At 34.6% G+C, this 24,241-nt stretch overlaps 1 protein-coding gene across 1 annotated transcript in view; it reads right to left on the bottom strand.

Moving 5' to 3' along the window:
* Positions 1-8,876: 8,876 nt before the first annotated feature.
* The window catches only part of LOC136030532 (trypsin-1-like), a 58,609-nt gene continuing 43,244 nt past the window's right edge, over positions 8,877-24,241 (bottom strand). The window contains exons 5-8 of the mRNA XM_065709575.1: positions 23,095-23,233; positions 20,385-20,532; positions 16,236-16,381; positions 8,877-9,107 (exon numbers count right to left, since the gene is read on the bottom strand). Of these exons, the coding sequence (XP_065565647.1) occupies positions 8,949-9,107; positions 16,236-16,381; positions 20,385-20,532; positions 23,095-23,233 (592 nt within the window). The 3' untranslated portion in view covers positions 8,877-8,948. The remainder of the gene's footprint in view (positions 9,108-16,235; positions 16,382-20,384; positions 20,533-23,094; positions 23,234-24,241) is intronic.

The raw sequence follows: 24,241 nt of genomic DNA, 5'->3' as shown, positions 1-24,241 counted from the left end.
GAATGATATTATTTATTAATATCGTGAAACTTGAAACTACATATTTTTCGTGAAACTTGCTGCATGTTGATCATTTCTTCAAGAAAATTAATTTATGTTGATTTATGTCTTCGACAAATTTGCTATATTTCAATTTCTTCATCATGAAACTTGATGCATGTTGATTTTTCTCTTCGTGAAACTTATACATCGATTTTTCTCCTCGTGAAACCTGTTTTTTCGTGGAACATGATTTATTGCTTTGAGAAACCTGGTATATTTTTATTGCATTGTCATGAAATGTGCTTCATATTGATTTTTCTCTTCGTGAAACGTATACATTGATTTCGTTTAAGTCAATAGTAAATTCCTTAAATCCACCATAATCAGCTTTTGCATAATCACACCGGGTCTTCGTCGATTTAACTTCCGGAATAGATAATCTTAAACTAATATCTAAAACAACGTGATCGCTTTTTCTCAACAGCGGGCAAAAATCAATATTTGATACAGAATCAGTCGACTTGGTCTAGTGTTGAGTGAGTCTTATCAGGTCTTAACCTTGTTGGATCAATCACATGCTGAAAAAAATGATTTTCAACAACAGCTAATAAAAAACTTTGCTCCATAATATTCTCAAAAGCTTCCGTGCAAAGATTTTGCCAATATATCTTTGGCAGATTAAAATCACCAGCTGCTCGGACTGGATAACTAATTTTAGACAACCCAAGAAAAAACTAAAACGAAACCAAACTTATCATTTAATGAAGGACTTCTATAAAACGCAACCAAAAGAATTATTGTTCTAGGGCCAGTAACATGTACACCAAGACAAACAGACACAGTTAATGAGAGTGAAAATCTTTCACCATGCTGTGTGATAGTAAACGAGATATGTACACAAAAATCCCTCTCTTTGCTCTCACATTAACTTCAAGAAAATAACCGTTTCGGGGCAAATGGTAAACAGGTGGATCACTGCAGTTCTTTAGTAAAGTTTCCGTGACTACTATAATATGTGAATTTCTCTCAAAGATTTTTGCACTATATTCATCGAACTTATTGCATAAATAGTCAGCATCAGTATACAAAACACTTAAACTCATCAATTTTTAACTAGTCCTTTCTATGGGGCACAAAAATTAGCCAATCCATTACTGTCACGACGTATTTTCCAACCCTTTTCGCCGGCTGACATCTTTTCCTCGATTTGTATTTTCAATGCATCGTAAGTCTTTTTTTCAGCAAGTTCTACACTGGTTTGGTCATGAGATATTCCGAACTGAGGACGTTGAGCTTGAAGTAATTTCATGTTCAATAGGAGAAAATGACAAGCCGTATCAGGTTCCACTAATGATCTAAAAACGATCTTAATTGATCTAACTTTATTCTCTTACGGTTTTCCAAGCCCTACAGAAAAACTGAACTTAAAAGAGCAATCTCAAAATATTTCGTCATTTAGAACGGCCAAATTGGCGACATTTTTTTCTCTTCTTGTCTCCAAATGCATGTTTTCTGTAATACCAAAGACTATCAAATTTTTCTGTTTGAAAATAATATCTGACAAGTATTGAAAACTTTTACTAAATGGCGAGCACTTACCTCAAGCTTTGTTGTAATGCCCGCCGAAATATTTTTATATTTTTTCTGTGACTGTGACTACTCGGTACTGTTACTACTATTACTATTAGTACGATTGCGACTGTGGCTGTGAGTATTACCGCTCCTGACACAGCTACAACTACTGGTACTACTAATATTACAAACAACTATTGCAACTGTTGAGTTGAATCTAAAAAGTTTAAGTGTATCCCAGGTTTCAAAACGACACAGAGATGCAGCATCTCAGTAAAAGAATAAAATATTAAGTTTAACTTTCTCGGAAAGCTAAGGAAGACGTAAAACTAAATCAAGAATCAAATAAAAAAAAGGTTTCGTGCTTACGGCTAGTGCTGAAAATAATTTACGCTACCTTTTAGTGCTAACTAGTAAAAAAAAAAAGAACGAATGAATTATTGCGGCGATTAGTTCTGTAGTGAAGGGGTTAAGCTTGTTCTTTTAGCGTGTGTTTCGGCTGACTGCAGTGGCGAGGAGTAATAGGCAATGGTGTTTATCATTCAAAAGCACAGATTGTCTAAACTCACATCGGATGGTACCTCCATTCTCTGAGGGTTAGGATTTGTTAAGTTGTGGGGGTAGATTCAAAAACACTTTGTTCCTAGGATGATGTTTAAGGCTTCTTTTTTCATTGTTTCAATTTTGTCAGTGAGGTACTAGATGCTGTGCACTTGTGGTCCAAAAACTGGGCATGCGTATTCAAGCAAATGACGAAAATACACCTGTACGCAAGGATTAATTGGTTTATAGGAAAACCGAATCGACGCAATGTGGCAAAGGATCTCTGCATATAGTTAATTTTCTTACACGTATCGTGTAACATGCAGGCTAAGTGAATAATGGCTACTGAACGTCACACCAAGGGTAACTGCAGTCAGAATGGTAGGGTACCTGGAATCAGAGCAAGAAAATTTTCGTTTTAGATAATTCAAGCGCAATACTTTGGTCTTATTATCGTTAATCTAAAGCCCTATTGAACTGCACTAATTTGTCTTTTAGGTCACTAATGAACGGGGGGATTACTTTTGACGTTTCAATGAGCTTGTATTTCAGCAGGGCTGATAAATCATTCACAAAGTTGTAGCTTTAGTTTGTATTGTCACAATATATTCAGTTAATGACGGGCAAAAACAAGAGGTCATTAAGTTATTTTCTGCCATATGTTTTTTTCTGCCAAATCAGAGTCTAGATCAGTGAGAAAAAAGAGCATGGGCACAGATGAATCGATATATCAGGAAGTATAGAACTTTTATATTTGTTTTCCACTATACAATAAAGGATTTATTCCTCTTGAAACTCTTATTCGTTTCGTCAGAGAAAGACAGTGCGGTCTATGGAAAAAATGTCTATAAATTAGGATGATAGACCATGAAAATTTTTGAACTATAGATTCAGAAATATCCTGTTTACAATTAGAAGAAGGAGAATATTGTGCTAACTTCACTAAGAATGATGAATGATGATGAATACTGTCTGTGTGTTGGAAAGATTCAGAACTTTTGCATATGTCTTTTACTGTCTAATAAAGGACTTTTACCTATTGAAACTCTTATTCGTTTCCTTAAAGAAAGGCAGTGTGATCCGTGGATAAAGTTCAACGTCATATATATGGGTGGGGGGGTGATGACCACGAAAAATTCACTAATTGCCAACTTCACTAAGAATTACAAATTTAGCAGAATTTTGTCTACAATTAGATGAAAAAGAAGATTTTGTCAACCCTATTGTATGGTTTCAGACTTCAACCCAATTTTATCCTATCATTATTGTTTCAGAGTTCAGAGTGAGAACAACTAAAATGGGATATTTTACGAACATTATTAAATCAGTGAGTGCTTTTTTTAAGTGAAATAATTTGACATTTCGCAATAATTGGCTTGGGATTATAGTTGACTTATAATCCTGACCTATATTTCATAATTGATTCAGTGACTTTTCTCAACAATTGATTCGCATAGTGATCTGCAAGATTTTTACAAAGTAACCCAAATTGATCAGGAGAAGAGGAGAATTTCCCCGTTGCAAACGCCGTTATTCCTGCCTGGAGAGTCTCCCTCGAATTGCAGGGTCAGGTGAACGGGAACTGACGCTTTCCTTGTCTATTGGGGTACATCCCAGGGAGATAACGCCGCGACAGTGTTGCGCATTGAGTTAATTTTTTAGAACATACTATATACAAATTTTCACTTGATATTATGTACTATTTATATACTATGTACTTGTGTCTGTGCGGATTTTCCATGGTGGTGTATAATGAATGAGAGTGTTTCCTGTTTATTGATTCATTCTCCTGTTCTGAACTTTCTGCAAAGCAACTTAACAAAAGAAATTGAAGATGATGTGAACCTATGCCACGGATTTTCTCTCGGAAAAGCTAATAAAAGACAAAAATTTTTAACTTTGGGGTCTAGTGGCCGAGGTCCCTTGTCAGTTCTAGAGTCACAGTTTATTAGAAATTACAGGTTTACTAGAAACTACAGTTCTAGTAAACCCGTTGAAAATCAAGCTACTATCGTCATTTCGAAAACCCTGATTGATTTGGACAATCTAATTAAGCGTAGGGATGCAATTACCAAAATTCACCGTCTTGAAGCAATCCATAGTGTCAAAGCCTCGGGTCATAAACTTTTCGTTCGGATTGACACTACTGCAGCGAAAAAATTTTGTGGCGCTACTTCTAGCGTGCTAACTAACTGTGACACCAGACTTGAAGAATACAAATTCTTTGGAATTGGGAAAGGCGTAGATAAAACTTGTGCAGCGGAGCTGTTTATTGGCTGGGATGGTGTTGTTGATGCAAAAAAGGATTGACAACTCGACTTCAGTGAAAGTGCTTTTCAAAGACGCTATTGCCCTCTTTAATGCTCGCCAGTTGGGCTTAAAAATGGGATATGTAATATTCAGAGTTTTGAAAATATATAGTTCCATCGTTGCTTCCACAAGTATCAATCACGGCATCACTTAGCAGTAAAATGCGACCAAGCTATAAAATGTAATAGATGCGCTGGTTCCCATGTGTCTACAAGAGACACTCTATGCCAAGGCTACCCGAAGTGTGCTAATTACGGTTTTGCTCATTTTGCTTTCAGTCTAAGTGTCGTGTCGTTCAGGATGTTCTCAGAAAGACCCAAAAGGCATGAAAATGACAGCTAATATCGACTTAACCATATGTTCATTCAACATCGATGTTACAAAGGACAAAGATCATTCAATTGGCCAAAAATTAAACGATTTTGATGTCTTGTTTCTCCAAGAGCATCTTCTACCACAAGTCAGTATCAATTTGCTCCGTAGATGTGACAATCACATTGTTTGTACAACAAACACTCGTAAAACCAGAGGGAGACCCTCGGGTGGACTTGCTTGCCTAGTTAAACTATCCTTGTCACTCCTCACTCCTGTATTGTACCACTCGGCTGATAAGTTTTTGGTTATTAAAATTAGTAATCTTGTACTGTTTAATGTTTACCTTCCTCATAAGCTGAATTCACTGTCTTCTCTGACGAAATTTGCAACTGTGTGCTACTCCATCAGCAGTCTGATCAATAATTTTGAAAGTTATGGGTACTATTGGCTTCTAATGGGCGACTTCAACTGTGATTTATGCAATATGTCATGCCGCACTGAACTTATTTTAGAGTCTTTACCTGTTGGTTTCCGTATAGTCACGAAAGATGCTAGACACACGTCCATTCATAACAGTGGAACTCTACACAACATTGACCAGACGAGGATGAGTGTGATTAAGAACATCTCCCAATATCCTTAAGCGTCTCCATTTCTTTTTCACAATCCCGGTTGCCAGTAACTGGTAGTAAGCTTGATAAGAAGTGGTGTTGGCCCAAATGTAAGCCATGTTTCTGATAAAGAAGATCAAATAAAAATTCAAGCGGTATCTGGGTAGTGTACGGTATAATGGCTCTGAATTCCTAAAAACTGCTTCTCGATGGAGACAAGTCCTCTAAGCTGGAAACCCTCTGCTTCTAGTGATGTTATTCCTTTGTCATTTTAGATTAAGCACTCTTCTAGTTAACTCTACCACAAGTCAGTATCAATTTGCTCCGTAGATGTGACAATCACATTGTTTGTACAACAAACACTCGTAAAACCAGAGGGAGACCCTCGGGTGGAGTTGCTTGCCTAGTTAAACAATCCTTGTCACTCCTCACTCCTGTATTGTACCACTCGGCTGATAAGTTTTTGGTTATTAAAATTAGTAATCTTGTACTGTTTAATGTTTACCTTCCTCATAAGCTGAATTCACTGTCTTCTCTGACGAAATTTGCAACTGTGTGCTACTCCATCAGCAGTCTGATCAATAATTTTGAAAGTTATGGGTACTATTGGCTTCTAATGGGCGACTTCAACTGTGATTTATGCAATATGTCAAGCCGCACTGAACTTATTTTAGAGTCTTTACCTGTTGGTTTCCGTATAGTCACGAAAGATGCTAGACACACGTACATTCATAACAGTGGAACTCTACACAACATTGACCAGACGAGGATGAGTGTGATTAAGAACATCTCCCAATATCCTTAAGCGTCTCCATTTCTTTTTCACAATCCCGGTTGCCAGTAACTGGTAGTAAGCTTGATAAGAAGTGGTGTTGGCCCAAGTGTAAGCCATGTTTCTGATAAAGAAGACCAAATAAAAATTCAAGCGGTATCTGGGTAGTGTACGGTATAATGGCTATGAATTCCCAAAAACTGCTTCTCAATGGAGACAAATGATCAATTCCTCTAAGCTGGAAACCCTCTGCTTCTAGTGATATTATTCCTTTGTCATTTTGGATTAAGCACTCTTCTAATTAACTCTAGTTAATTAGTTCTCTTGAAGCTGAAGCAGAAGCATATATTCCCAGTCTCCTGTGCGGAAGTGCTGAAAAGTATTAGACAACTTTAATCGAAATCTGTTGACCATGATGGTATTGCTGACTCCCACCTTCAAACTGAGCCGCAAGATTCAGTGTTCCACCCGCAACTGCTTTTCCAAATGTGCTTGGCATCCTCTTTGGTTCCTGGCTCTTTTCTAAGCACTGGAGTAGCCTTGGCGCCAGAGCTTGGGAAGGATCCTTTAAGTTGTGATTTCTATAGACCCATAACTGTGGCCTGTGAGTTTAGCAAAGTTTTTGAGTATGTTTTATTACCTTTTGTAAAAAAAATTATGGATAACAGTCAAAACCACTTTTGATCGGGCGGCGTATTGGTTGCCAACATGCCAGCCGTGTTTTAGCTTCTGTCCTTTTAGTGGCTCGATCCAGTGGATCTGAGTTCCATTTTTGTGCCCTGAACATGTATGAAGCTTTTGACAATGTTTCTCATACTCAGGTTATGTTTTCCCTTGTCAGTTCTAGAGTCAAAGTTTCTGCCGTTCGGGTTTATCAGTCTTGGTATAGTATTTCCCATGTTCGGTTAAAGTTTCACTCTAATTTTCGTGGGATTATTCCAATCCGTTCTGGAGTGCGTCAAGGGGGTGTTCTTTCACCCTATTTTTTCAGTATTTGTGTCCTCAGTGTACTATCCAAAATTATGCCTCTTTTTTTGTAATTTGGTAAATATCTCATTGCATTTGCGGATGATACACTTCTTTTAAGCTGTTCTAGATCGAGCCTCTCGAATTCCGTATCATCTATTCAAAACATTTCCAAAGTGTTGGTCTGTCATTGAATATTGATAGTGTGAGTACCTAGTCTTTAATGCAAAGTCTATGCCCATTCGTCTTCCGTGTTCTAACTTCTACGTCCGTTGTGTCTCTGATTTGCAGTGGTCGGGCATTCATATTTGTCTGAATCTATTAACTTTTAGGACCCATTTTGTACGGGGTGTTAAAGAAAAACTTAAAATGCGTTATGGTAAAATAATGGCTAATCTCAAGAATAAATAATATAAACTAATTTTATATTAAAATAAAAAATACTCGAGAATAAAATTATGGCATAATCGAGAAAAAATTCTCGAAAAGCGCTTGCATTGCTATATAGAAGATTTTGTGACCGTTCAATGCTTTTCCTGTCTGGTATTTCACTTATCCTGACAAATAAGCATCTGGCTGAATTGCGTATATCATATTTCTTCTATTGTAATTTTCTGCTTGATTTACCCCGGTCTTATAGGAACAAGAAAATAATCCGGTATTTCGGGGCTTCTGGCATTTTTACTTCTTTGCGGAAATTAGGCTCAAAACTGGAAAAGGATTATGTTTTTCTCTGGGCCCCTTCCACCCCTTAGTTAGTTTGTTTATCCGTTAGTTTTCACCTGTTTTCGTTTTATTGTTGTGTTATCTTTTAGAGGTTCTTTCGTTAGTTGAGTTATCTTTGTTTTGTGTATGTTTTATCTCTCGTCTAGTTGTGTCATTTTTCTTTCATTATCTTTTATTTACTTCACTTGTCTTGTATTTTAGTGTGTTTGTAGTGTATGTTAATTATTATATTTTAGCATCTCTGATGATGATGAATACTTTCTATGTGTTCGAAATATTCAGAACTTTTATATTTGTTTTTCACAGTCTAATAAAGGACTTGTCCCTATTGAAACTCTTCTTCGTTTCGTCAACGAAATGCAGCGTGGTCTGTCGAAAAAAATTCAACGTCACATATATGGGGATGATAGACACAAAAAAAAATTATTATAAATTCAGCAACATTCAATTCATATTTAGAAGAAGAGGAAGATTGTGCAAACCACTATTAAGAGTTAAACATAAATTTTAGCAATATTAAGGAACTCAAAAATTTGAATGAACTCTTTAACTTTTTAAGTCTACGAACTTTTTAAACCAACGGACCGGTAACATTGAGTGATCCGGAAGTTTATGACGTATTTTCTGTACAAACATAGGTTGTGTTAATTATAATACTTTAGTATTTCTGCTGATGATGATGACTGTCTATGTCTTATTCAGAACTGTTGTATTTGTTTTTCACTGTCTAATAAAAGATTTATCCCTATTGAAACTCTTATTCGATTATGTTTTTGAACTATAAGATTCACACACACAAAAAAGCACAAAATAGAGAACCATTTCAAAACTATCTTTTAATTTAATAGCAAATAGATTGAATTACATTTAATTTCAGCTTTAGCATAAATTTGCTTCCAATTGAAATGGAAAAAGTTAGCACAGGAGGAAATAAAATAAGACACGAGAAAAATTTTGGAATTTCAATCAAATTCTGTTATGATTCTCTTAGTAGGTAGTAGGTAATATCCTTAGAATAAGACATATATCTTATTTTTCACATTTCTATTACTGAAACTATAAATGTCAAAGAAATACAATTTCGAAATCGCCTCTTCGTTTAATAATAAATAAGTTAAATAATATTGCATTCTTTTACAAGATTGAATATTCTACTTCACTAAATTCTTCAAAATCCATGGCATAAAAGATGTCACCCTAGTGTAGACTCCAGCATATGGGTTTTGTCCGCAACCGATACCCCAGCTAACAATGCCAACTTGAACCCACTGTGGTCCTTCAGCTACGCTAAGCGGTCCACCACTATCGCCCTATACAAGAAATAAATTAACATAAATTATATAATATTCATTCAGCGTCAACTAAACCATTGTATATAAATTGTTTAAAACGCGCAACTTCTAAAAATTGAATCTTATTCAATTGAATAAGTGAAAAGAAATACTATATTGAATAGTGAAAAGAAATACTGAAAAGAAATAATAAGCATTATATTTACATTTACGGGTTTGTCTTTAAAATTACATTTACGGGTATTGGTAATCGGTATCTTTATGGTATCGATATCCTTAGCAGTAAGAATACAAAAGTCAGAGTTATCCATAATTACTTTTTATTTCTTCCTTCTCGTTCTTATCAACAATCCGTACCAGATTATGTTGATTTAAACATCATAGGTGAAAAATTGAGCAAAATGAATGAACATTTGGAGGTTTTGCGAGTTCAAAGTCTTAGAATAGGTTTGAAAATTAAAGTTAAGAAGACTAAGTCACTAAAGCTAAGAGTAAGTGAAGATGAAAATGTGAAGTATAGTAACAAAAAGATTGATCGGGTGGGCAGCTTTACTTACCTTGATAGTGTTATTAGTAAAAACGGTGGAAGCAGTGAAGATGCTGAAAGTAGAATAGCCAAGTCTCAAGTTTTTTTTTACAGTTAAAAAAAAGTTTGGACGAATAGGAAGATAAGCCTGCAAACCAAGATTAGAATATTGGCAGTTACAGTGATGACAGTGGTCAAACATGGTTTAAAAGCAAAGGTGCTCCAAAGAGCGGATGAAGATCTGCAAGAAGTTTTCCAGAGAAATTGCCTACGGACTGTTTTGACTGACCGTATTCCAAACAGTAGGCTCTACGAAAAATGTGGTTCTATCCCACACTCTAGGGATATAATGAAAGAAAGGTTGAGATGGCTAGAATAGTCCAAAGATAGTCCTTTTGACTAACCGTCTAGGGCTAAACAGAAAGCAGGTCGTCCTTGTCTGGTGTGGGAGGATGTCATGAAAAAAATCTAAAGGAAATGGGAAGTTCCTGGGAGGGTGTAAAGAGGGAGGCTTTGAATAGATTGGGATGGAGGAGGAGCACGTGTAGTTGTGTCGGCCTCAGAGGGCTTGGTGCTGCGGTGAGTTGTTAGTAGTAGTAGTAGTAGTATTTGTTGTATGCCCCGTATGTTTTCGTCCACGGTAGTATGGATGTCATTTTTATGTTTAGTATATCTATATTACATAATATGTATTTTCTAGTAATGTGGTTTAATGTCATGGTTGTAGCATCTGCTGCAACCAAGTACAAAATTAAATTTCAACATAAGTGGAAATTTACAATATTTTTGACAGCTGTGATTGAATTTTCCCCATGTGTTCAGCGAACCTTTTATTGTTTAATTATTATATTGAATTATTTTATTTAAGTCTTTATGGACTAAAATAAACTTTGAAGATATGTTAGAAACACGGTGAAATATCAAGATTTTTCTATTTTTTGTATAAATGTATGTCATTCTTATTCCCAAATAATAAGCCCAAGCAGTATCATAATTCTGGTTTGGTTTTTGAATAAACAATAATAATAATAATGATTTATTTCTTACCCACTTAGAAAAGGGAAAAAGTGGACTACAAGGTGAAAAAAGAAAGAGCTACAAATAACACAAAATACAAGAAAAATAAATAACAATTTAGCAAAAGAGGCGGATAAGATGATTGCTAGGACCAAGACGGATTTGCGCTTCGTCAAATAATTTTGAACTTAATTTTTCCACTGAGAGAACAATATCCATTGCCTGATATTTACTAATTAACCTTCGGTTCCGATATGATCGTGGTAAACAAAGTAAGAACTTACAATACCAATAGTAATTCGTCTTGACCCCTCTTTACATCACCTTTATTCAGAAGCATACAAAACCCAGCACAAAATAACATAAAATGGTCGCAGAAACTCCGAGTACAGCTTTGTAAGTGCTGGTCGCCAGTAATGTCCACAATTTCCAACAATTTTAGAGTACCACAGTTTAAGCTAAAATTGAATATCCTGAATTGTCTCACAACGAAAAGAACTTTGAGAATTGCAAACATAAATCCCAAGTCATCGAAAAGAAGTGACTTTCGGTTCAGAAAAAGAACTGCAGTCCAAAGGATAAGACGAACTAACCCCATTAAATATAAGAAATTCACATTTATCCACATTTAGCAATAAGTCAGTTCTTGCAAATGCATTAGCGACGGATCGGACAGAACGTGCTAAGCCAGCCTCAAAAATACTTTAAAATCCATGATTCAACAATATAAAAGTATATTTTCCTTTCTGTGCAGCAAGTCGCAGCTCAGTACTTGTCGCTAAGTTGTGTGTCTCACAGAAAACATATATCTTTAGCAGGTTTTCAACAAGGTAATGAACTAAATAGCAAATTTCAACATATCACACAATTATAAACAGTCTTGCATTGCCAGTGGAACCTTTAGCTTAAAAGCGCGCTAAAAATACTTTAAAATAACTAGAATACATCAAAAATCTACTTTTTCTACTCTGGAAATTATGTATTAAACTTTACTTTAAGATTGCAGGCTTTCCAAGAGCATTTCTCAACGGAGGAAAAAAAACGAAAAAATAAAAAAAATGTTTTTAAAAAGTAACACACACACAAAAAACACGACAACTAAACACACGAAGAAAAAAAATAGACAAGAACAAGTCACATTACAAACAAACTTCCAGCACTGATGTTAGAACATAAGAATGAAGCCAAAGTAGATGTCTATAGTGAAACCATGGGTCACTGTCTTCTCAACATTCACCGTATAAATGGAAATCTATTAAAAGTAAATACCACATTTGCTTGAACAAACAAAAAGGTCACCAAACCCCAGGTCTATCACCCCTAACTAAATTTCAGAGGTTAATCAACAAACTCATGAATCATAAATTAAATGGATTTTTGCTGCAAGTTTAGCTGCAGTCCATTGATTTTTCTAGCTTTGACCTTATTCTGACTTTTGTTCACAAGGTTATCACTTGTTCCAGGAAAGTTATATGTAAATCACTACTGTTTAAAGATTTTAACGGCTCCTTAATTGAACCATTATAAATTGAGTTTATGCTGAAATCCCCTTCGTCTCTATTCACTATAGACAATTGCTTTGGTTTTATTCTTATTTTGTAGCATCAGTGCTGGAAGTTTGCTTATAATGGGAGTTGTTCTTATTTTATTTTTTGTTTTTCTTCGTGTGTTTTAGTTGTCGTGTTTTTTTTTATGTGAGTCATATAAATTTTTTTTCGCTCTTTCGTTTTTTTTCGTTGAGAAAGGCTCCCGGACGTGGGGCAAAAAATATTCGAAAGTGTTGTTTTATTATTATTTTTTGTTCACTACTTTATTAAAATTAAAACCCGTTTTTTCGTGCTTAATTTTTCGTAAATGGAAAAGCAGTGTGGTTTAAGAAATTATTTACAGGCTTTCCATTACTTCTAGGTGGATAATAGCTTTCATTTGTGAAAACATACTTCTAAAATGTGGTGTTAGAAATACCAAGAATAAATGATACCATTGCACTAATATTTCGTCAGTCAGTTATCAAAAGGCCGTATCTCCAAAATTGAAAATTTTCCGAAAAGCAAACAAAAAACCCTACAAATTTTTTAATTGTACTTTTCAACTTTTTTAGTAGTAAAACAGAATCAGATTCACATGCATTATGATTTACTTAGAACAATTGTATTTCGTTTTTTTTTCTTTTAAAAGATGCTCTTAAATAAAATTAAAAAAAAATTAAAATGGACAAAAAACATCAATGGTTTGCATATGTTTCAGGTGCTATCTTTTTCAAGCGAATGACGCTGTTATCGCAACAGTTTTTGACATTTTGAAATTTTTTAAGGTTTGGTCTTTCTCTTTAGATACGTTTATAACTTGAGAAAAAAATACCTTAAGTCAAATTTAACAAGATCGAATGTAACAAAACCAAATGATTTTAGTAAATTTATTTTATTTTTCCATTTATTATTTTTCCATTTTTTTCCTAAAAGTTATTTTAAACATACTTCTAAAATGTGGCATTTGAATTACAAAGAATAAATGATACCATTGCACTAATATTTCGTCAGTTGGTTATCAAGAGGCCGTATCTCCAAAATTGTAGATTTTCAGAAAAGCAAACAAAAAACCGTACAACTTTTTTAGTTGTACTTTTCAACTTTTCAACTTTTTTAGTAGTAAAACAAAAACAGATTCATATGCATTAATTTTACATATCAACACGTTTTTGTTTTATAGGTATCAGAGGGGAAATAAAAAAGCTGTGATGTTTGATATTTGCTATTCTAAAAAATTACAATTACGGAGATACGACCTTTTGATACCTGACTAACGATTTACTTATTTTGCTGCTGTGTGTCTCATGGTCGCATCATACCGCTTAAACTCATTTTGTTTTTTTTAAAGATCCTTTTAAGTCAAGAAAATTATCTTGAATCGAGTTTAAAGAAAGCAAAACAAGATAAAGAACTATCTGTATCAAGTCTGTGTATGTTTTTTAACCTTTGGAAAATCTTTATGGTTTAATCAAAGAAGCTTTGATGTTGCAATTAGTTATTTCAGAGCTGGCTTAGAACAATTGTATTTCGTTTTTTTTTCTGTTAAAAGATGCTTACGACTCAAGATAATTCTCTTAAATAAAAAAATTAAAATAGACAAAAAAACATCAATGGTTTGCACATGTTTCAGGTGCTATCTTTTTCAAGCGAATGACGCTGCTATCGCAACGGTTTTGAAATTTTGAAATTTTTTTAGGTTTGGTCATTCTCTTTAGATACGTTTGTAACTTGAAAAAAAAAATACCTTAAGTCAAATTTAACAAGATCGAATGTAACAAAGCCAAATGATTTGAGTAAATTATGCGAATCTCAGGTCCTTTTTGTATCAAGTAAATGATTCAGATAATACAAACCTTGTTTAATTTCAAACATTTGGAATCTTTGCGATTAGATAGAAAAAAACTTGTGGAGCCAGATTATGGCACAAAATGACGATTTTGGCCCGTAGGCAGCGAAAAAAACTAGGGGAGCCAGATTATGGCACAAAATGACCATTTAGGCCCGTAGGCAGCCAAAAAAGCAAATAATAAAAATCCAGGGGTGGTCAGTCGGTTTAAAATTATCAAAAAACTATACATCAAACATTTCAATTCAAGAGACAGTGCTGCGGCCCGTTGGCGCATTCGATCATAAAGATGAAATAATCCATACAATACCGACGGTTAATAAAGCCTATAAATTTCCCAGAAATCTTTACAGATCTAAACTGATATTAGAAAATCATCAGTCTATACTAATTATCTACTACTATTGCTATCGTCAACAACTATATGCAGCACTAAGCCACATAAACCCAGCATAGCTATGTAAAATCCTCCTCCATCCCAATATATTTAGCACCCTTCCCAAAAGTTCAAATTCCCTTAATTGCTTTCTTATGATCTTCCCCCCGCCCCACTGAGGGACTACTTGATTTTTTTTCGGGCCGTAGATAGTTAGCCAAAAAGGAGGATCCTTAGCAATCTTTCATCCTTCATCAGTAGAATTTTTCCTAATCATCTCAGCATTTCTGTCACGATTGCGCTCGAAAGCAGGATATACCAGCATTTTACGTATAACTTACTGAACGAAATATGGTCAGTCAGACGGGTTACTGAAACCATGCGTAAACAATTACTTTAGTAATCATCTAATAAATCCTCATCTGTCCTTCAGAGCACCCAAATTTCAGAACCATACATGACCACCATCATCACTGTAGCTTCCAATAATCTTATTTTGGTTTACAGATTTTTCTTCCTATAAGTCTTCCTTAGTTGCAAGGGGGCTCAGTTAGACAGTAGTTCAGTCAAATAGACTTGAGTTGAACGGTGGCTCTGTTATAAGAGGGTTCCGTTAAATGGGGTTCAGTTACATCACAGTTTAGTTACACGTCCGCCGCCGGTGGAATTTACTTATCTTAAGAGAAGGAATGGAACTCCCACAGAACGGATAAGATCTCGATTAAAGTTGTGCTACAAAACTCAAAGTGGATGACAGACCTTAGGCCAATGTTGGCAAAATTGGACATTCCTTGCTTAAAAAAAAGGACAATCATGCACCGTCCATTGTCACTATATTAATTAAAGGGATTTCATTCGAATGGACATTCAAAGATCTGGTGTAATTATAAGTAACTAAAGAAAGCATATCACAGGCAAGTGTCACATTGTGGGATCTTGAAGCAAGGCCTTGTGACAGGCCACAAATAGGGTCCACATACCACACAGATGCCACATACCACAGGCTACACAAGATCTACATTATAGGATCTTGTGACAAGGCCACAAATATTACCCAGTAAAACTTTAGAGAAATATTGAAAGGGTACTTGTATGGTATGCTAGTCACAGATGGTATAACGGCATGCAGCATACCATTCATCCCAAAGAATGGATGCAGTCCGTACAAATCATTGCCACGTGTCGTTAATATAACAAAACAAACCACTATGGAGAATCGTTTATTTGCCATTAACCGTAAAAATGTTAACCAATGGATCCTTTTATGGGAAGAACGGTACGTAAGCTCCAGAAAAGTGTATTAGATCCAACTTTTCAAACTTTTGCTGGAAGTTGTTCTAAATATTCAGGAGACTACAGATTTAACATCTGACCTCCCGTCTTTAGAAAGATATAAATATGAAGAATATAGGATGAAGATGGCAGTATTAGTGATAAGGGGGCAGAATCTTTTATTTTAGTGAGGGGGCTATTGTTTATTTGTAGAATTATGCTTTATTTTGAGAAAAAAAAAGCTAAATGACCCCTCTATCTCGGAGTGTCTTCATCGAAAAGTATTTTTCAAAAATAAAGTAAAGATCAAGATTAATCGTATGTAAAGAGCAATTAGACAAATATTGAGATCCGGAAAAGTTTCTCAGAGTCATTGCTTTTTATAAGCATCTTTGCTTTTTTTTTCTGAGTTTTCAGTTAATATTAACAAGAATTGCTACTTACTTACACTTCATTACAATGAATTGTTAGATCGTAGATCAAAACATAGTAATTTTACTATTTAGAATCTTGATTTGAAACTGCTAAGAATCAGCAGCACAAACCAAGTTTATAGATGATTTATAGGGATAAAACTTACAGAACATGAATCTCGTCCAGGGCCACTCGCGCACAACATTGAATCGATAATACCACCTGGAGCATCGCTTCCATAGTTTTTCTCACATTCTCTATTTGTTTGTACAGTTACATTTACTTTCATCAGAACGTCTGGTTGACGTCCACCTAAAAAAAACCGTTATTATGCAAATAAACCATGGAGAACTTAAAAAAATATCAACATTAATATATCAAATTAATAATTATGCACAATGATTTTAAATATAAGACGAATTGCAGGAACCCATGAGACGTAAGATTGTCGCCTGAAAGCGGTTTCGCCGAATCGGTCTTTCCAAAAACTCTTTCCAAAAGTTTTAAGATTTTGACATTTGTATCTCAGAATCGGCTATAGCTGTAGCGTAGATTTTTCTGACCATGTAAACAACTTTCGTTCAGTAAATCAGCAAATTTCGGTAAAACGGACCATGCTGATTCAGCAAAACCACTTTAAAGAGTATAAAATTCGCCAAAGGAGAGCTGCAAAATACAGGCAGTTAGAGGTATTTTACAGCGAAGTCAATTTAACCATTCGAAAGAGATTTTTTTTCTGCATAAGATAGCGTTTATAAATTAGCATTAACACAAATTTTTATTTTCAGCAAAATCGTTTTCAGGGGGCGATATGTACAAGTTTTGGGTAGTATTCAATGTATAATGCGTTTTCATTGAGGTATAGCGTCTTGGCCTTCAGAAGTATCAGCTTTGAGAGTGCATAAAAGGAATAGTGCTCACAGTTACTTCAGCCCTTCCATCCCATGTCATCTTCTATAAATTTTGTACTTCGTCTTTTAAATTCTAACGGGATAAAACTATCCCTTTCAAATCCATTAACATAATGTGTAACTCTGCACGTGTGCCATATCACTTGCAGTATTGCCAATCTCATTACATGTTTTACATGTGATTCACATTACTTGTGATTTGACAACCATGTGCCCTTGATCTTGAGATAGCCCTCCCTGTCTCAAGATCATTTATGATAGCCCTCCCTATGTTCAGTTTGAGCTTCGTGTTTCTACTCCGTCTGTAAGCTATGATTTTCGATGCTGTGATATGTGAAGTAGTTTTTTCGTCGCGAGTCCCGCAAAATGGAACACCACAATTTGGAGCAAAGTTTTGCCATTGGATTTTGTACTAAGCAAAGAGAATCTGCAAATTTTATGTTTGAAAAGTTAAACAGGCCTGGAATTCCTTATCCCAACCAAAAGGTTTTTGCTCGCACAAAGTACTATTGGGGGGCAGAAAAAATATTGAAAATGAACAACATTCATTGGAGGAAGGACTTTGAAAACATCGAACGCTTTAAAACTCGTATTAGATCAGACTGCCATTTGAAATTATGCATGTTCAGTGAACGATTAAATTTGAACAAAATTACCTTTTATCAAATTCTGAGTGTACATTTGCACCTGCGAAAAAAAACTGTGCCAAAAGGGTGCTAAAAAGGCCTTGAGCAGAAGGACACACTAAAGCAAGTGTCTTGATCTTGTGGAAAGAATCCCTAATTAGAAAGATTTCTTTAGTCGTGTCATCATAGGTGATGAAACATGTATTTTTTATTCATCCTGATCATAGATCCTGAGACCAAGGAGCAAAGTGAGGACTGGCACAATCTAAACTCCTCGACCACAGAACTATCGAATGAGCCAGACAAAAATGAAATCAAGACTGACTTTTTTGTTACACAAAGGGAATTTTCCACAAAGAATTCGTTTCCCCAGGACATACTATTAACTAATTTCTTTTATAAAGCCGTCCTCGAGGGCTCCGAAAAAAGGTCATTCGCTTGATACCAGACACTATAGTGAAATAGCTTATCCATCATGAAGACACCCAATTTCACACTGTCCTCTCCATAACAGAATTTTTACCTCAAAAGGCATTCCTATGGCTCCCCATCCCCCTATTCCCCTGACCTCAGTCTCAGCAAATTCTTTTATTTCTTGAACATTCTCAAAGGGCATCATTTCAGGATTTTAGAAATCATTTCAAGACCATAACGGACACGCTGAAGACCATTACGATTGAAAACTTACAGCACCACAACAAACAGTAAGAAAAATCCCTGTATCAGTGTATAGCTGCCAAAAGAAAATACTTTCAAGGGAATAAAATTGCTGTTTGAAAGAAGGAAAAAATTATTTAAGTAAAAAATCAGTCTTATCACATTTTTGCCTCACACACTGACACAAATCACATACGCATATATATATATATATATATATATATATATATATATATATATATATATATATATATATATATATATATATATATATATATATATATATATATATATATATATATATATATATATATATATATATATATATATATTATATATAAAGGAAAAGAGAGGATAATATAAAGGAAACAAGGAAAAGAGAAATGCAAAGAAAAAGAGCTTCTAAATTTTGTTGGACAATCTCTACCCAGTATACCATATTAATTAATCTGAAAATCACTTTACAAGACTTTCACCAGGAGCTTGAAAAAGACATTAGTTTTTGTTATTTTTCCTTGTTTTAAGATTTATTTATGTTAGTATCAGTTGCATTTTTTTTTTGCTATGATTGTTTATTCAATTTCTGTTAGTAATTTGTGGTTGTTTGGAGTTTGAATAATTCTGGGTTTATATTTGTGCTCATCGTAAGTTTGATATGGCCTTTACTTTTATTTGAAGAACTTCTTTTTTGGAAAGTTTATTTTAATTAATTTCTGTTTGTTTCTGATTGCCAAAGTTTTTAGTTTTCTAGCATTCCTCATTTCAAATTCAAATTTTGTTTTAAACATGAAAACTTCATCGAAGTATCAATACTACTATCAAAATAACAACATCAAATTAACTAAGCATCAAAGTAAAAAGTGTCCAGCAGTATGAATACTCCTTCCATATATACACAATATATGCCCTCCGGGGCTTAACTTACAACCCTTGCTCCCAGATTGCGTCAACCCTGGAGGCTATCTAATTTTAATTTTGAACAGAGTGGCTATCTCAGAATTTCAATCCGATATATTTGAGGGAAATTGAGCGTGGGGGCGGCTAATTTCTCTCTAATCACTGTTGACTCATTAAAAAGAGAACTAGAACCCCCAATCTCCAGTGAAATACGCCTCTTACAAAATTCTATCCTGAGGAATCCCTGAGGAATTGGGAAATTATTTCCTGATGAATGAGGGGTGGTTGCGTCGACAATAGAGGCATTTTATTTGATATTTGGACTAATTTGAACAAGAAGACAGATCAAAAGTTCAATCGGATGCAATTGGAAAAAAGATGGCGTGGGCCTATCTAGTTGCCTATCGAACAGTGCGTTTCTAGTCGCCCTCCAACAATTTGACTCTTAAAAAGGGCATTAGAAGTTCCGATTCCCAATCAAATGACCCCTTTCAAAGTCTATACGATCATCTCTTCCATGAAAACCTCTTATCTCCCCAGGGTATAACCTTTGATTCTTACCCCCGGCTCTGGGGGACTGTGTCCACCCAAAAGCTATTGTTACATAATCGAGTCCTAAATAATCAGCAATCCATCTAAAAACTCTTTCATAAGCCCTTTAATTATTTCATTGACTTTAGGATATAACACCATCTTTTATTGGCGATTAAAAGATTTCCAGGGGTAAGATGAGAGCATCGTGGGACACATCTAGAGATGTGCTATTAAGAAAACGGGAGTACGAGCCAAAAACGTAAAATCTTATAAACAAAGACGGTCATTTTCGAGCACTATTGCTTTTTTTCATCTTTTTCCAATTACCCTAACAACAATTATTTGAATGATTTTATTTATTTGAATTTTGAAATATCTGAATAACTACCATTGCTTAAATTAAATAGAATCGTTATTATTGCTATTGCTCTAAGTTTTTTACTATACAAAATTTCATAAAATGTCATGAGTAAAATCAATTTAATAATATCAATCTTCAGCGAAAACCTTAATTGCCATAGAATGTTTCCCATATGTGGTGAACAGAAACTTTTTGAGCGTGTAACATTTTAAAATATTTCAATATAGTTTGTAAACCTTGTTCACAAAATCACTCTGATATTCAATAACTATTTGCAACTTATATTGATTTTCTTGTATTTCCCTAAAAACGATTTCTCATAAGCTAACCTTCTTTAAGAGCACCCCAGCCTGTCACAGTTGCAATGTCTCCGGCATAGGTATTGGACCTATCTTCAGGTGATGGTAGACAAACTGGGCTGACTTCAGGGCTAAATGAGATAGGTCTCTCCAAGGTGAGTAGGGCAATGTCATTGTACTGAAAAAAAAATGTCATAAAATTTCTGTACCTATCTTTTCCTTTTCCTTGCCTTTAGAAAATAGTAGTAGGGGCAAGCAAATCATAGACTAAGATACTAAAATTTACTAGACTTGAGATGTTAGGTAAAAACATGCAGTGTTCGGAGACTTACAAACTGTAGAAGTCTCTACGAAATGTATATTTTTTATAAATTTTACGTATTTTGATACCAGCCCTGGTTTTCTTTTCATTCTATACCAGCTTCTTATTTATCATTAGATAAAAAGCAGGTTTTCCAACTGAAAGTGAAGAGCAGCATTTCAACTTAAAAGGAACACAAAAAATTGCAGCCTTCTTAATACCTAACCCTTCACCCTAAAGTTTTTTAATTCTTTAAAAAAGCTTATTAATGCTCTACTTAAGCAACCCTTGTGTTTCAGAAGTCGTTCTTAAAGAACTGGGACGAAATTTGAACTTTAGCCTAAAGAGCGAGGTATTGAAGAGGGATCAACCTTGTCATATACGCCGTAATTTCGTTCGTTTTAAGTTTTAATGTTGATCATGCTCCTTCTATTCTATTGAAAAAGTTGTTTTTTAGTTTGCAATCTTTTTTTGCACTCAGGAGATCCAGCTCCATCTCCACAGAAAAATTTAACCCTCCCACAAAAAAATCCTCTAAACATTTCTATCCTGGTAAAAATTTTCTACGCAAAATCACCCTTAACATCTTTGCATGTAAAATTTAGTCGGTGAAGAGAAAGTAAGACAAATAAAACGAATTTCGCTTTGGAATGTGTGGCAAATTTGCCCAATATAAATTTCTTCTGAGAAGTTCAGTCCCCAGAAACTTTCCGTCCCATGGAAAATCCTCCCAGTAAGAAATACCCTTCAGAAGAAAATTCAGTCTGCCCCTAACTGAAAAATAGATGCATACTTCTCAATAACAATTATATTCTTAAACAATACATAAATTATGTACCTTAAAGACGTTTTCCTGAGAGCTGTGGGAGGTCAAGTTACCTCCAAAGGCATAGCTATTCAATCTCTCATGTATACTGAACAAAATGGCTATTTTAAATTTTCGATTGGACGATTTTGGGGGAACGGGGCGTGGGAAGGGGGCTACTTGACCTCTAATATTATGTTCACTTGAAAAAGGCGCTAAAACTCTTAATTTCCGTTCGGATGGGCCCTCTCCATTTAAGTTTTATTGTATCGATGTGATCATCCATTGGAAAAAAAAGGCATCCGTGATCTTTTTTCAGACAAAAAATACATTATTTTTTCCCAGATTGGAGTTTGAAACCTCTACTGTAGGGTTTCCTGATATGTTAAATCTTATTTTATGATTTTCATTAAGATTATTTTACTTTTTAGGGGGTATGTCCCCCTTTATCGAATCAGGTAAATTTACAAAGCTCGTAGCCTTTAATGGGTAACACTAAGCTCAGTGAATCTTACACAGTTGGAATCGAATTACTGAACCCATTCTTTTGATATATTAAATAAAAAAACAAGTTTTTGTAACGGAAAGTAAGGAGCGACATTAAAACTTAAAACGGACAGAAATTACTCCGTATTCGAAAGGGGCTTTTCCTCCTCAACGCCTCGCTCTTTATGCTAAAGTTTGACCCTTTCTCTTAACTCTACCTTTTAAAACAGTAAGAAACTTTAGCGTAAATTTTTGGGTACTATGGGTTTTAGTTCGCTCTTTATAAGGATAATAATAATAATAACTATAATTTATTCCAGAAAAAGCCCGTGGGCCATAGGAAATCTACTTAACCAAAACAAACAACAAATTAACTAAAATAAATTAATACTATTTAAAGAAAACGCTCACGATGTGCCGCTACAATCCTGACAAACCTTGCTATCCTTTAAATACTCGGGAAATTTGTCTCTTTCATTCTACCTACCATCCATATCACATTCAATTTTTCTTTACCATACATCTCTCGCCTCCATTCATTCAATTCGAAACATTCACAAGAAAATGTATCAAACTTTCATCCTACGATCCACACATAAGACAAGCAATAGATTCTACCTTCTCCCCTTTTCTACTAAGAAGGATATAGCTACTGCATCAACCATAGACAATTATTCATCTAATAAACAGCCAGTGAACAAAACTTTGCCATTTTTTTGCATTAACACACATCCCGACAACAGTTTACTGATGCAGCAATGAATAATTTTTAGAAACAGTTGGCAAAAATAGATTTAAAAATTGTAAAAACTATCAAAAGACAAATCGGAAGAATTTTAGTGCAGTTTCTAGCTTTTCTGTGAATTTTTAGGAAATTAAAAGACTAACACAAATTTCTTTTTGAATTCAAAAATTTGATGATTTACCAATAGTAATTAATTCTAGTTTAATTCATACTGTTTACAAACTAATTTAACTAGTTACAGTAACTAATTTACAAACTGCTATTAAATTTAATTTAACTAGATTACTGATTTAAGCTTAACGAATAGCTGGCTTTGAATTTAACATATAATTTGAATCAAATTTAGGGTCTGTAGAATTTACGGTCCAAGACAACATTCATTGTGGCAGAAATAGAAACTTACCAATGTCTGGCCATTAAACCTCTTATGCCTCGTTACTCTTCGTACACGTAGTTCAATAGTATTGAGCCCATCATTTTCTGATTTTATATTATATTCATTTAATCGAACTTTTAGTCTTGCTACGTCGTAGGAATTCATGCTGCAAGGAAAAAGCACACATAAAAAGAAACGATAAAAAGACATAAGCCAGAATGGATGAAGTTCTTTCTTAAATCTCTTTAGCTCTTGATTTTTGTTTCTAAGATAGAATCAAAGCCATAAATTTATGTCTAAAGAAGATTTAACTAGGGAAGATTAGGCTAATCATTAACACCAATAGGAAGCTCGATATGTACGGGATGACGTTTAGCCATCCCGTCCTTACCGATAATTAAATAAAAGACAAGTTTTTTTAATTGAAAGTAAAGAGCAGCATTAAAGTTTAAAACGAACAGAAATTATTCCGTATATAAAAGGGACTATCCTCTCCTCAACACCCCGCTCTTTACACTAAAGTTTGACTCTTTGCCACAACTCTACTTTTTGAAACCAGAATGTCTTTAGTGTAAAGAGCGAGGCGTTCAGGAGGATAATTTCAGTTCGTTTTAAGTTTTAAAGCTGTTCCTTACTTTCAGTTAAAGAAAGCTTTATTTTCTTATTTAATTTCTGATCGTTTTCAACTAATGCAGGTTCGAATCTGGTTCACCGTACATGAAAAAATATAACAAAATTTAAATACGAATTTTGGCAAATTTATTCTGCATATAAAGGGTTGCTCCCTCCTCAATAAGTTGCTCTTTAGCTGTAGTGCTGTTAGCACTTTTGAAAACGCTTTTTATTCTAATTAAAGAGCCACCTGTTTCAGATAAAAACATTAGAGTAAAGATTAAGGTATTGAAGAGAGGGTAAACCTTCATAAATGGAATAATTTATGTTCGTTATAAAATAATGTCGGTAAATCTGGCTAAACCTTTATGAAATATATCCCTCCCCTTCACGGAAAACTCCTCCGTCAAGATTTCATCCAACATAAAGTGGACCCACTCCCTTGTCAAATCCCATCCGGACAGTTCCATCCTCGTTGAGAATCCCTCTCTTTGTAAGACTGCTTGCGGATGATTCAGCCTGAAAAATTCTCCTGAGCATTCTTTCATTTGAATAAGTTTTT

The sequence above is a fragment of the Artemia franciscana genome, chromosome 8 (assembly GCF_032884065.1).
Source record: "Artemia franciscana chromosome 8, ASM3288406v1, whole genome shotgun sequence".
Taxonomy (NCBI): domain Eukaryota; kingdom Metazoa; phylum Arthropoda; class Branchiopoda; order Anostraca; family Artemiidae; genus Artemia; species Artemia franciscana.
The sequence above is the reverse complement of the archived record's forward strand: the minus strand, read 5'-3'. Positions and strand labels throughout refer to the sequence as shown.